The sequence below is a fragment of the Natrix helvetica genome, assembly GCF_964273705.1.
Source record: "Natrix helvetica genome assembly, chromosome: 2".
Classification (NCBI taxonomy): Eukaryota; Metazoa; Chordata; class Lepidosauria; order Squamata; family Natricidae; genus Natrix; species Natrix helvetica.
Window position 1 is genome coordinate 16,477,602 of NC_138552.1, and position 14,077 is coordinate 16,491,678.

At 39.5% G+C, this 14,077-nt stretch overlaps 1 protein-coding gene across 1 annotated transcript in view; it reads right to left on the reverse strand.

Annotated features, from left to right (window-relative positions):
• Positions 1-14,077, reverse strand: part of ATP8B1 (ATPase phospholipid transporting 8B1) — a 98,825-nt gene that overhangs the window by 37,015 nt on the left and 47,733 nt on the right. The window contains exons 4-11 of the mRNA XM_081945707.1: positions 12,255-12,368; positions 10,531-10,629; positions 9,440-9,501; positions 7,600-7,672; positions 7,437-7,507; positions 6,233-6,315; positions 3,443-3,601; positions 3,123-3,211 (exon numbers count right to left, since the gene is read on the reverse strand). Coding sequence (XP_081801833.1) covers positions 3,123-3,211; positions 3,443-3,601; positions 6,233-6,315; positions 7,437-7,507; positions 7,600-7,672; positions 9,440-9,501; positions 10,531-10,629; positions 12,255-12,368 — 750 coding nt within the window. The remainder of the gene's footprint in view (positions 1-3,122; positions 3,212-3,442; positions 3,602-6,232; positions 6,316-7,436; positions 7,508-7,599; positions 7,673-9,439; positions 9,502-10,530; positions 10,630-12,254; positions 12,369-14,077) is intronic.

Consider the following 14,077-nt stretch of genomic DNA (forward strand, 5'->3'; position numbering starts at 1 on the left):
CAATAAGATCAGAAATTGCATAGCACAGTGCACAAAATAAATAATTAGATGTATGTTTTTCCATAATCTTCACAGTGGCTTCTTGTGACTCACTTTTCAAACTCTATAAGAAACTACCGAAAGAGTTGGTCACGCTTAGCTTGAAGAGGTAAGTCTAAAGGTAAAGTGATAATAATCTGGTAATCATCTTTCAATAAACGAGGTAGGCTGTCACAAAGGACAGAGCCAAATTCTCTTGCTGCAGGTGGCAAGACAAGGATCAGTGGGGTTGCACAGATTTTAAGAACTTCATAATAGCAAGAGCCGTTTGTCCTCTTTTAGGAGCAGCTGGCAGTTTCTAAAGGTCTTCTGCAGTCACAACATAAGCCTAAGATTGAAAATCAGGCTTCTCAGATGTTACATCTTTTCTATCCTGCTCTACGGAGTGGAGAGTTGGTCTTGGACAGAAAGCCACTTGAAGAGACTAGAAGCATTTGAAATGTGGATTTACTGGTGGCTTAGTTATAAGATGGGCTGACAAAATCAGAAATGAGGAGGTGATAAGCTGCCTGGGAGAGCAAAGGGAAATCATCAAAACCATTAAAAAGCAAAAGTTAGAATATTTTGGACATGTGATGCGACACTCAGAAAAATACGCCATACCACTTAATCCTCCAGGGGAAAATTGAAGGCAAATGAGGTCCAGGCAGGAGAAGAACATCATAGCTTCAAAATCTAAGGGATTGGTTTGGACAAAACTCAGCAGCACTTTTTTGTGTGGCTTGTTGTGGCCCACCAGCAGCCAGCAGAGCTGGCAGCAGATTCAGAAAGTGAGGAGGTTGGGGGGGAACATGGGCCGTCCTGGAGTCTGGGGAAGGCTCTGAAGAGGGCTCTGTGTCGTAGGCAGAGTGGGGGCCAGAGCCATATGCCAGTTATGAGCTGCCTTCAGAATCAGACATCAGTGAGGCACACAAACAGCTGGAGCCTGTTCCCAGTGTGCGCATGCACCAGTGGTGGGTTTCTGCCGGATCGCACCGGATCGCGCGATCCGGTTGGCCAATGAACCCGGAAGTAAGTTTCCTGCCCCACCCCTGTCACGTGGAGGATCGGCTGCGACAGCCCAGCAGAGCAGCGCGCGGAGCCCATCTCCCCGGGGCTTTTCCTTCGGCTGGCAGGAGGAGGAGAGAGAAGCCGCTTTGGCCAACTTGTGTAAGATAAGACAGGCAGGCGGATGGGCGCGTGACTCTGCCGGAGAAAACGTAGAAGGCGCGGTCACGTGCCCACCCGCCTGCCTGTCTTATCTTACACAAGTTGGCCAAAGGGCTTCTCTCTCCTCCTCCTGCCAGCCAAAAGAAAAGCCCCGGGGAGACGGGCTCCACGCGGCTGTCTTCCCGGGGCTTTTCCTTCGGCTGGCAGGAGGAGGAGAGAGAAGCCGCTTCGGCCACTCTCTTCCAGACGCCCAGCTGGGACCGAAAAGGCGCCCTTTTGGCCAAGAAGGGATCAGCTGTGGATGTGGAACCGTGGGGTCTTTTCAAGTGTGTAAGCTGAGCAGAAGGAACATCCGTTCCTCAAACCCGGACAGCGCTACTCCCACCTCCCCATTGTCCGAGTTGCAGCAACTGAAGTGCCATGGGCGGCAGGGAAAACGAAGCTTCTTTGCCAGCCTCCCAGCTGGCAAAACAGAAATTTTTGCCAACTGGAAGGTATGTGTGTGTGAGGGGGGGGAGTGAGAAAGAAAGAGTAAGAGAGAAAGGAAGGAAGGGAGAGAGAGAGAAAAAGAGAGAGAGAGAAAGATAGAAAGAGAAAGAGAGAAAGAAAGAGAAGGAAAGAGAAAGAACATTGGAGAGAGAGACACAAGAAGGATGGAGGGAAGGAAGGGACGGAGGGAGGAAATAAGTGGGGGAGAGAGACAAGAAAGAAAGAAGGAAGGAAGGAAGGAAGGAAGAGGAAGAGAAAGAAAGAAAGAAAGAAAGAAAGAAAGAAAGAAAGAGGGAGAGAGAGGCACAAGAAGGAATGAAGAAAGAAAGTAAGTGGGGGAGAGAGACACAAGAAAGAAAGAAGAAGGAAGGAAGGAAGAGAAAGGAAGGAAAGAAAGAAAGAGGGAGAGACACAAGAAAGGAAGGAAGGAAAGAAAGGAAGGAAGGAAAGAAAGAGGGAGAGAGAGACACAAGAAAGAAAGGAAGAAGGAAGGAAGAAAGAAAAAGAAAGAAAGAAAGAAAGAAAGAAAGAAAGAAAGAAAGAAAGAAAGAAAAAGGAAGAGAACTTATGATCACAATTGAGCCCAAAATTTTGGTTGCTAAGCAAGAGCATTGTTAAATGAGTTTCACCACATTTACAAGTTGGTCACTCCCACCCGGTCACATAACCGCTAAGCCACGCCCACAAAATAGGCCACACCTACGGAATAGGTTCTAAAAAAATTTGAAACCCACCACTGGCATGCACAGAGTTGCCAGATGAAGGGAACAGCTAAAGAACAGGGGTTGACTTGGGAGTAAGGTCACAGGTGGAGGATGAATGGCCCCTCCCAGAGGAAATAAAAGAGGAGCAAAAGGAGAGATGTTTGCAGGAGACAATTAGTTTGCTTAATTAGTTCGTCACTCTCCGAGACTCCTTGCCAAGTTTTACAGATATCGGCCTGGCAACTCTCTACGCAAGATAAGGTCTGTGATTATAAATCCTCCCTTGAAAGTCTTTGCTGGATGTGAATGAGCAGAATTCACAGTAAATTAATAAAAGGGGTTTTTGTCAGGACAAGGAGTTTGCTTCACTCTTTTGGGAAGCCTCGGTCAGAACAATTGACTGCAGAATTTGGGCAATGACTATTGCTTTAAAAAAGTCATAAAATCAGGTGGGATAATATAGTGACTTGCTTAATGACTGACAGGACCTACAACCATAATTCCAGGCCCAATTATGGTTGTAAGTCAAGGATTATCTGTATTGATGCATTAAAGATGCTTCCTTACAAATATGAATCCTGCATTCTATTTGTCGGGACTGGTTGCAAGGAAGCTTGAATCTTTCTTCCCCAACACCATGATAAATATTTGGCTTTAACAGAATAATAAACAATTTTGTGCTACAACCTTTCTCAACTCTAACTAAATACCAAGGAGGAAAAGTAAACTGAAATATCTTACCGTGTATACCATATAATTCATAAGAGAGTCAATTTTGGTCCTTTTAAACCGTGTTTTCCCACTGTTCTTCATTATTTTCGTGTCGGCCCCTAAAATCACATAAAAACTACAGTGTAAATGTCATTATTTTCAGACACATATTAATAATAAACATTTATTTTCATAGGTGCATAATAAGAATATTTTGGCAATTTATTATGTTGTATTATTTATCATAGTCTTAACATGTCAAAAACTGAATATGCATTTGTGGGGAAAAAACCCTGTCTCTTTTTACATCAAAAAGCCAGCAAGTGATATTTCATTCATTGGATAGATACCTGCAAATATGACAAGTCCATGACATACTTCTGTGTTCCGGATTTTACAACCACGCAACAAAATTTTATCAGAGTCCAAAGCATATCTCTTTCCTCTCCATAACAAAGCGCCTGTAAATTTATCTAGACGATTGTTGGGCTCTTCACACTCTACCAGGCCTAGAGGGTTATTAAAAAGACCAGCAAGAGGAAAGAAAAGATTCTGGATCACAATATGGTACTTAAATATTTTGCAAATTGCTCTAACTGGCAAGTGAACAATAGTTGACATGCAATGCAAGTAATCCTTCTTAGCTACCACAGTTGGGACTGGCAATTTAGTCATTACGGGAAGCTATTGCTAAGTGAAACTGTGGCTCTACTTATGATCTCATTTCAACTTTTCCAAGAAGGCCACAAATGTGAGGATTGGTCAAAGTTACTTTTTCATCACTTCAAAACTGGATCACTAAACAAGACAGTCACTAAACAAAGTCTGCCTCTACTTTCCACATAGGAGGGGATTACAGGTGCTACTGAGCCGAAGCGGCGCAGTGGTTAGAGTGCAGTACTGCAGGCTACTTCAGCTGACTGCTAGCTGCAGTTCAGCAGTTCAAATCTCACCAGACTCAAGGTTGACTCAGCCTTCCAACCTTCTGAGGATGGTAAAATGAGGAGCCAGATTGTTGGGGGCAATATGCTGACTCTGTAAACTGCTTACAGAGGGCTGCAAAGCACTATGAAGCAGTATATAAGTCGAAGTGCTATTGCTATTGCTACTCCTTTTCTTGACATATTTTAGAGCCTCTTGAAAATGTTGCTTATAACTTTGGAATGCCTCTGGAAAAGGGTGGATTGTGCATGCAAAATCTGAAGAATCTAGTTACGTTATGTATTTTGCACAACCTATTTGTATGAACAGAGCCAAGTTCTTATGTACCTCTTTGGAGGCAGAGGATCATGGTCTTCTGCAACTAAAGGTTTGCATCTCCAAGCTTTCTATCCTCACGGTAGGTAAAAAGGATTTAAAAAGTAGGAAGTACACTAAAGCATTTTTCTTATATAAGAGCCAAGCTGGAAGGAAGCATCTTTTAGGCCAGAGCAATGAGGAAACCAACAGGGAACCTTTCCTTGTGATCTTTATTCTAATGCCCCTAATCTATATACTGTATATAAAAATGGCTCTGTGTGTGTGTGTATGTTCCAGCATAACTCTGAAATGCCTCAAGCAATTTCAACCAAACTTGGTACACAGATGACTTACTCTCTGGAAACAAATACTGTGGGTCTAAGACACCCCTAACACCCCTAGGGGTGTGTGTTCTGTTAAGATACAACCTGTTGTGCCTTAAAATGGCTTCTACGTGCTGCCTTAAAATGGCTTCTACTGTACAGCACAGTGGAGTTGCCATGGTAACAGCTTCACAGTACTCCACAATGGGGTTCCCTCTGGTAAGAGGGAAAATCCAACATTAGAAATTACGTTTGGTCCGGACATTTGTAAATGTCTAATACCAGATTAGGATAAACAAATACCCAGGCAATGCCGGGTTAACTGCTAGTGATCAATAGGATAAATGGTGTAAAGTACCCCTGCTTCTGGAACTGTGTCTACAAGCAACAGTAGCATAGGGAATTGAGAGGGAGGGACACTTTCTCCCCAAATGAGATGGAGACATCTACGAAGTGGGAGTTCTTCTCGAAGATAGTAAATCCAACTATGAATGGGCAATCCAACCATTGCCCATTGCCCCTCATTCTAAGTTCATGTCCGTCCTATTTAGAGGGGCCCTTAAATGTTCTCCTCCATATGGATGAGCTGGACGGTTATTGGGAGAAGAATGCAGGGAATGAGTTCCATGGCATTCTTATGTGGTTAGATGCCACACATTTTTTAATGTTTTATTGGATTTTTATTTTTAAACATAAAACAACATCAATACAGGAAAAGTGTGGCCTCTGTGTACAACACATATTAATACAAATAACAACAGTCAATTGTTACATTAATCAAACTTGTATAATCCCAATATTAACATACTTGATTGTTTTAGTTATTCAATGTTTCCATGTTCCATTCTAATGTCAATAATCTTCTTAAACATGCATAGTAATACCATATTTCAATCTCTTATCTTTCCATCTAGTTATAACATGTTCAACTTATATAGATATTGAACTGCTTAAATTCCCTCTAATTCTTACTTCTACCTCTATTCTGACTTCTAATAAAGTCACTAATCCTAATATTAATACACATATTTAATTGAGACATCGTCCTTTTAAAGATGCGTATTCTTATTCCTACCTCTATTTCTAATTAGATGCAACGGAAAATGTTAAATTTCTGCCAAATTCAATGAGTTGCGGTTAGATGCAACTCATTGAATTTGGCAGAAATTTAATATTTTCCGTTCTGTGATGTGCGATAGGAACACACTTCAGTTTTTCTTTCAATGGAAGCATCTCTTGCAGGATTTCACCTCATAAAGCAAATTGTAGAGAAGTTCACAAAGGACTGAGACAATCAGAATGGAGAAGCTAAGTAGTTACGCAGAAAAGAATATGTGCTTTATGCGACGGAAAAATGTTTCAAACTTAATGGCTTCTACTAAAAGTAAAAGGGAACAGCAGGTCCTAAAGTTAATGGGTTTTTCTTGGTCACTGAGCTTGTTAAAATGTTTTGTTTTTTGTATATATGTGAAAAAGTTCCTTGTCTTAAAAACTGGATAAAAGTCTTTGGATTTGATAGAAGATAAATTTCTAAAGATAATTGAGAGATTAAAAAGGGGAAAGTATGCTTGAACAAACCATCAAATACTGCAAGTGCACTTTCTTCCTGAAGGCACCTGTCTGTTACTTCCAGTGACATTTTGAACTTTAAGTTGGTTTCCCTAGCAGAGAGAGAGAGAGAGAGAGAAAGAAAATATAAGTTGCAATGGTGGAAGTTTAATAAGATAAATTAAGGATTTCAGTTTCTTTTTTTTAAAAGTTTGCTTAAGACTCTGCCTTTATTTATTTTCAATTACATTTTGTTTTTCCTATTTTTCTGGTTATTATCTTTAAAACATGAATAAAGCAACAGTGGCAAAATCTATAGGCCTTCCCTGCATGATATCTCAAAATGAATTCTATTCCAATTTCTAGATGAGATCCATGGCCAAGTAATTACATAGATTAAAAACTGTTCTACTTCCTTCTCCATTAAATCTAATTAGCAGAATGAATTTTGTTAACAAAGTAGATGTTGCATAGTATGTTTAGAGATATAATATGGTGCTTCATGGTCATTTGGGGGAATCATATCATTTTGCTAAGGAAAACAAAACAAAAGCAGTTTTTTTAAAAAGCAAACTTTCTGGATAGACTTGATGAAAATAGGTTTTGGATGAGATTGGGAACTACTGTATGTAGAACCAGCATATACAATTTTTGTTTTTTTGCTCATTGTATCACAATGGGAAATGGCTGTTTGCGTCACCTTGTTCATGTTATTTGTGCGGTGATTATATAGGAGAACTAAAATACTCGCTGTTGAGCCAGATTAGAGAGCAACAGCTAGCTAAACAAACTGAACAACAAGAGTGATAAGTTTCTTCTTTAAAAGAAGTTATGAATTATGATGAGGCTACTGCAGTTATAAGCAGTAGCCTCATCATAATTTAAAGGAAAACCTCCCACAATTTATACATTTTAACAGATTGGTCATGCTATATTTCTTTCACTTATATTTTATATCCTTCAAACAGAATTAGTTGTGTAGTTCTTAAAAGCAAGATCTATGTATATTCCCAATAATAAACTGTAATGTACAAACAATATATTTTAACAACAATACTCCAGCTTTACTTCCTTCATTTTATTCCTGCAAGTGGAATAAAATATAAAATATAATATTTTAATGTTTAAATATGTCCTCTAAAATTCCCTCTGTAAGGATGTACATCTGTTGTTAAGACAACACACAATCAATATTTTGGGCGTGTTTGGAGAATGAAAGAATAAACAGACTTACCCATCTAATTCAGCTGTTTCTACATAACAAAGGCTATTGGGCTCTGAACTGGACAACAACAAAATATCAGCCTAGTTAAATAAACAAAATAAATTAAATGTACATAATCATAACATTAAATTTTCAGTGTAAATGTATAAACATGCAAAGCTTTTGTACTTACAGGAACAAATGCATTTTTCCCCAAACGAATGATATCGCCAACTACAATGTCTTTCCATTTTGTGTTCTGAAAACTAAGTAGCAAGATATTTACACATAGAAATGTGTACATTATATACACAGAAATGAAAATATAATTTAATAATTATTAAAGTAAAGCCTCTAGTATTTTGCTCCAAAAATGTATAGAACAGTAATACAAACTTTCCTATAAAAAACTTTTAAATATTTAGCATGCATACTGAACACTGTATTTATGATTCAGGAGACAACAGTATTTTTCAGCAGCAGGCATCACTGTGCCATTTTGCACAATACAAGGAGTGTGAAAAGAAAATCTAGTTTATTATTTCTGAATTTCACATTCTCTCTCTCATCTAAGTGTTGACGCCCTTCTTATTACAGAAAGTTAAAACATTTGGGCTTACATACCCCTAAATCTGCAGGATTATAGATACTGGTTTGAAATATATAAATTTGATTTTTCTTATGAAGGAAAACAAATAGACCCGTCACAGGATAATGTTGCAAGATCCAATCTGGGTTCAGGCACCAGAACCAGAGGTTTACTCTTCCAGAGTCATGTTGGAGCCTATCTTCAGGAACTTCCCTCTACTCGAATATGTGCTTTGGGCTATTCTGTGAGCCATATTTATGTGGTGCCTTCCTATTGGTTGATTGGTGTGTTGATGGCTGGCGATTGGCTGTTGTCTCCTCGCGCTGACAAGCCCTCGGCCCTCCTTGATAAGCTGGTGTAAAATCAGCACTTCTGTTAACTGACAAGGTGTCTGTTTCAGCGGTAGGTTTCACATTTTGTCACTACCAATTCACCCCGCATGCACCCCTTCTGCATGTGCACCCATCTTTCCGTGCATGCGCACACACCTCCCACACATGCACCCGGCCTCAAAAATATGCCTAAATAGGACAACATAGAGCCAGGACAGGTGGGCAGGCCCACCCGTGATTACCGCTACTAGTTTGGGTGAACCGGTCCGAACTGACTGAATACCGCCTGTGGTTTGTTTCCCAGACTTCATGACTGACTACCAATTTATCAAGAATTTAGGAGCTGAGGGCTTGGCAGCACAAGGAAACAACAGTCAATCACCAGCCATCAACACACCAATCAACCATTAAGAAGGCACCACATAAATACAAAGAAAGGAATAGCCCAAAGCACATATTCCAGTAGAGAGAAGTTCCCTGAAGACGGGCTCCAGCAGGAATCTGAAAACTTGGAAGAGTAAACTTCTGGTCTCAGTAATCAACCCAAATTGGATCTTCATTTTTTTCTTCCTCATTTTATTACTTCAAAAAGTGACGTTAGAATCATTCAGCTATGTAACATTCACAACGTTTACTTAGTTATTTGTTATGCACGTAGCTGAAAATTATCTAATGATTGACACAAATTCACCACTATATAAACATTAGACTTGTACAGACTGGATTCAATCAGATTACGGGTTCAATTCAAATTAAGCTGATCAGATTTGAAACACTGATCCGGTCTGAGCTTCAATTCAAATCAATTCAGATTCAATCAAACCAGATTGAAAGCTAAAAGTAATTGTGTGTTTGTACAAAACCAGTGCAGTTGGTTAAGTGGAGCCAATGTGAAGCAGTCTTTTGATTTTAGAAATCGGGTTCAGAAATTTGCCTTAATGTGAGAATCAAATATTTGCATGATAGACGGAAATGAAATGTTAGTGTGGTAAGTTAGTGTTTGTGCCCAAGGCAGCCTCATTCTTCCTGCCTCCCCCCCCAAGTTAATATCCATTGCACCTGTAGAAAATTATATATATAATTGGAAAATTATAGATATCTCATTGTAGTACCTTTTGCCCCTGATTACATCACATGTTCGATTGTTAATTTCACTGTCCATCCGATGGCGTGCCTAAAATTAATTAAACAAAATTAAAAAGACTCTCATTATTTAACATGAAGAAGTTGTAATAATGATCATAATATTAAAAGTATCTCTCCTGCAAGATCTCTTCCTACTTTTGATGGATGGGGATATTGCATAAAATATTTCAGGACCATAGGCAGAAAATAGTAATTCAGGCAAGTAAATAATTGCTTATCAGGAAGGCATCTGCATAATAATTGCAAAAGATATTTATTTATTTGTTAGATTTTTATCCTGCCTTTATTACTTTATAATTAACTCAAGACAGTGAACAAGTCTAATGCTCTTTGCTCCTCCTATTTTCCTCACGACAACAAAAGAGACTAAAACATATGAAGAATGGTTGCAGGAACTGGGTATGTTTAGCTTAAGAGAAAGAAGGACTAAGGGAGACATGATAGCATTGTTCCAATATCTCAAGGGTTGCCACAAAGAAGAGGGAGTCAAACTGTTCTCCAAAGCACCTGAGGGTAGAACAAGAAGCAATGGGTGGAAACCAATCAAGGAGAGAAGCAACTTAGAACTGAGGAGAAATTTCCTGACAGTTAGAACAATTAATCAGTGGAAAAGAAGTTGCCTCCAGAAGTTGTGAATGCCCCAACACTGGAAGTCTTTAAGAAGATGTTGGATAGCCATCTGTCTGAAACGGTATAGGGTTTCCTGCCTAGGCAGGGTGTTGGACTAGAAGACCTCCAAGGTCCCTTCCAACTCTGCTATTGTATTGTATTGTAAAAACTCTCTGAGTGGGTTGGGGTGTGAAAGAATGACTGGTCAGCTTGTATTCCTAAAGCGGGACTAGAACTCTCAGTCTCCTGGTTTCTAAGCCAGAACTTTAACCTCTACAACCAAATTGGCTCTTTTGAGTAGCAAAGTCATGCCTTTCCTTTCTTTAATTTAGGGAGCCCAGAAGTCTGCTCTGTTTTTCCTTTGCCTGTTGCCCTCTTGGAAATCTTTTATCACACTTAATAGGTTTATTTTTTTTAAAGTGAAAAACAAAAAAAGAAAAATTCTTACAATATCGTCCACTAGATCTTTAATTGCAGTGATACCCAAGACCAGGAGTAACGGAACCAACGTAGTATACCAAGACAGAGTCGTTATCTGAGGAATTGTCTGCAGTGAAAAGAACAAACCCATCAATTAATTATTTTTGTAAGACACCACATAGATATCCCAGGTGGCTTACATATCAGAGAGATTCCTGGTGGCAGGTTATGCTATTCCTATTATAGGTAATGCTCATCTTGCAACCACTCGTTTAATGAATGTTTGAAGTTACAATGGTGCTTTAAAAAGTCAATTACGACTGTCCTCGCACTTACAAGTGTCATAAATCCACAGTCATATAATCAAAATTTGAGCGCCTGGCAACCCACGTATGTATATTTATGATGTTTGCAGAATCCTGGGATCATGTGCTTTCCATTTGCAACTTTCCCAGGTGGCTTTTGACAAGCAAAATCAATGGGGAAAGTTGGGTTTGCTTAGCAACCGTGTGATTCACTTAACAACTGCAGTGATTCGCTTAAAAACCTGGCAAAAAAAGCTTTAAAATTGGGCACAACTCACTTAAAAGCCTCCTTGCTTAGCAATGGAAATGTTGGTCTCAATTGTAGCCATAAAGCGAGGGCTACTAGTAATGAATCAGAGTCCTAAATCAGGTTGAGAATGCTGCCTCTGAAGCAGACGCTTTACTCAAAATTCTTAGATTTAGTAAGTTTAAAAGCGTTACAAAATAATGATTATCCAAAATAGATCCAATTTAAGTACTGCACAGAAATACTTTCATTGAAACATAGCCTATCCATTTAGTTTTGAGTCAGAAATACTCTTATTTTCATGGTATTGTTCTAGTCTGCCCTATCTGAAGAGCTTACAACAGTCATTTTTATACGAGCTGTGGTAAATACTAGATAGAGCTAGCAAGGAGCGGTAGGAACTCTACCAAAAGGAGGATGTTAAAGGTTAACAGCGGTGAAGCAATTAAAACCCTGTTCCCTAGCAGGAAGTACTGATTTTCGGTATTGACCCAAAAATGCTACATTATTGCACATGCCCTCTGGGGCTAAGATGTCTGTCTATAGGCTCCACATTACAGGAAGCTGAACAAGGAAATTTGGATCAGCTCACGTTCCAATGTTGCTACACCCATACAACATAGATTGGATTGTGTAAAGCATATATATATATGAGCAGATTGCTCATATACGTAATTTGTTTTCTGAAAATTAGCATTTCCCACGTTCTTTAGTCAAGAACTTCCCTCATGTGATTAAAACCACAAAGTATGTGTATAAAATCAAGAGCCTATAGTCCAGTGCCCCAGATTGTCAACCATTTTACACCGCTGGTAGATGTATACTGAGTCAATCTGCGGCAGTAGTGGGTTCTGGGCAGTATGGCCCAGTATGGCCGTACTGGTGGTAGCTGGGAGTAGCAGCCACTGTACCGGAATGGTGGCTCGTTTGGCCCACCTGTCTGCCCTCGTTCCTTACTGGTTTGTGACGGAAACGGGCAAATTGCGCACGCGTACACAGCATGTGGCACCTGCACTACCTCCGCTGAGCAGCTAGGCAGTGGTGTGCACATGCATGCACAGCACACGTGCCCAACAAGGACTCCCGGCCCCATGCGCAGCGTACTGTTTGCGATGGGATCCGAAACCCACCACTGATCTGGGGCTCTAAATTTGACCACAAAGGGGATTACTCCACTATAAATGTCAACGTTTATTATACCTGTAAAATAAGTAGAACCAGGAAATAGAAATTGGCGATTCTTTTAAACTGTTCATACAAGTTCAATGGCAAAAAGGTAATTGGATTATACTTGTAGGTTTTGATGGCATTCCCCTGTTGAAGACAAAAAAAAAATCACTTTAGTTAAAGTATTAATATAGAAATCATATAAATTCCTTTTGTATTTTAAATAAAACATTATTAACCAAAGTGATTTGCTATACAAACCAGACTATTCTGAAACAGTCTTTGGGATTTTAATGTTTAGCAAAAAATGTCTTATGCCACTACATATTATTCCACATATTATTCCACATAAAAAAATAAAACCCAATTTAAAAAAGCATTCAAGGGTAATAGAGAAGCATTCGCCACTTGACCAAGTATTGAAAAGCTGCCTTAGGAAGCCAAGCAACTCCCATTCCTGGCCTGTCTCATAAATGGATTTCATAAACATTCTCTACAATCATTATTTTTGGAAACGAGTTTTTTTTAGGTAGACAAAGGAACCAACTCTGTTGCTCAATTTACTCAGATTGATTCAGCCTTCCAGACTTCCGAGGTGGGTAAAATGAGGACCCAGATTGTTGGGGGCAATAGGCTGACTCTGTAAACTGCTTAGAGAGGGCTGTAAAGCACTGTAAAGCGGTATATAAGTATATAAGTCTAAATGCAGATTGTTGGGGGCAACAGGCTGACTATAAACTGCTTAGAGAGGACTGTAAAGCACTGTAAAGCAGTATATAAGTCTAAATGCAATTGCTATTGTTATTGTTATTCTCTAACAGTTTCAACCAACAAACTAGTCTCAACACTAGTGATCAACAGCTTTGTTTGAAAAATTAGAATATAAGAGTTTGATGCTCTAAGGATTGTTTTAAAATACAAATATATGATGCAAAACCTACAGTGTAGGCAACTATAATTAATTAGGGCGAAGGTGTAGCTCCATAACTAAACCATGATTAACCCAATAGGATTATAAATTTTACAGTTTAAACATATATGGAATTGGCTTCATCCCATCACATTGGTCTAACTCATCCAGTCATGCAGGGGCAGTATGTTGAAGACCCCCATCAATTAAAGAACTCCAACTGGCAGGGTCTTCCTAGAGAGCCCTTTCTGCCATTGCCTATGGAATATTCTCTTTCAGGAAGTGAGGTGGGCTCCCACTCTCCTGGCCTTCCAAAAAAGAGTTAAATTCCTTTTAACTCCTGTAGCCTTGTATGATGAGCAGTGGGATTGGTTGGTGCCATGAGAACCCTCCCTTTGTCAATTAATTTTTAACAGGGTTTAATTATTCTTGCCTCCTTAAAACATTTTAATTCTAATATATTAATTCTAACGTTTTCAATTTTATATACTGTTTTTATATTTTAACGATTGATTGTATACTGTCCAGAGTCCCTCTTTGAGGGAGATGAGTGGTTCAGAGATATTAAGAATGAATGAATGAATGAATGAATGAATGAATGAATGAATGATCGATCAATCACTATGTAGAGCAGGCGTATCGAATATTATATTTTTTACATACAGCTCTTCACTCAGTGGGCTGAGACAAGCCAAAAGATTTGACCCCCCCCCCCCCTGGCGTAGAGCAGGACTGTCAAACTCGCAGTCTGCTGGCCGATTGCGTCACACGCTGGCCACGTCCACACCTGGTTTAGCAAAGGGGGTGGGGAAGTCCCAATATGTCACATTATGACGCCGTGACGTTGTGAGTTTGACACCCCTGGTGTAGAGCAACCAAAACAACAAAGTAATAGGCAGATGGGGACAATTGGAGCATCTTTTCCATCATAAGTGTGAGTAGGCTA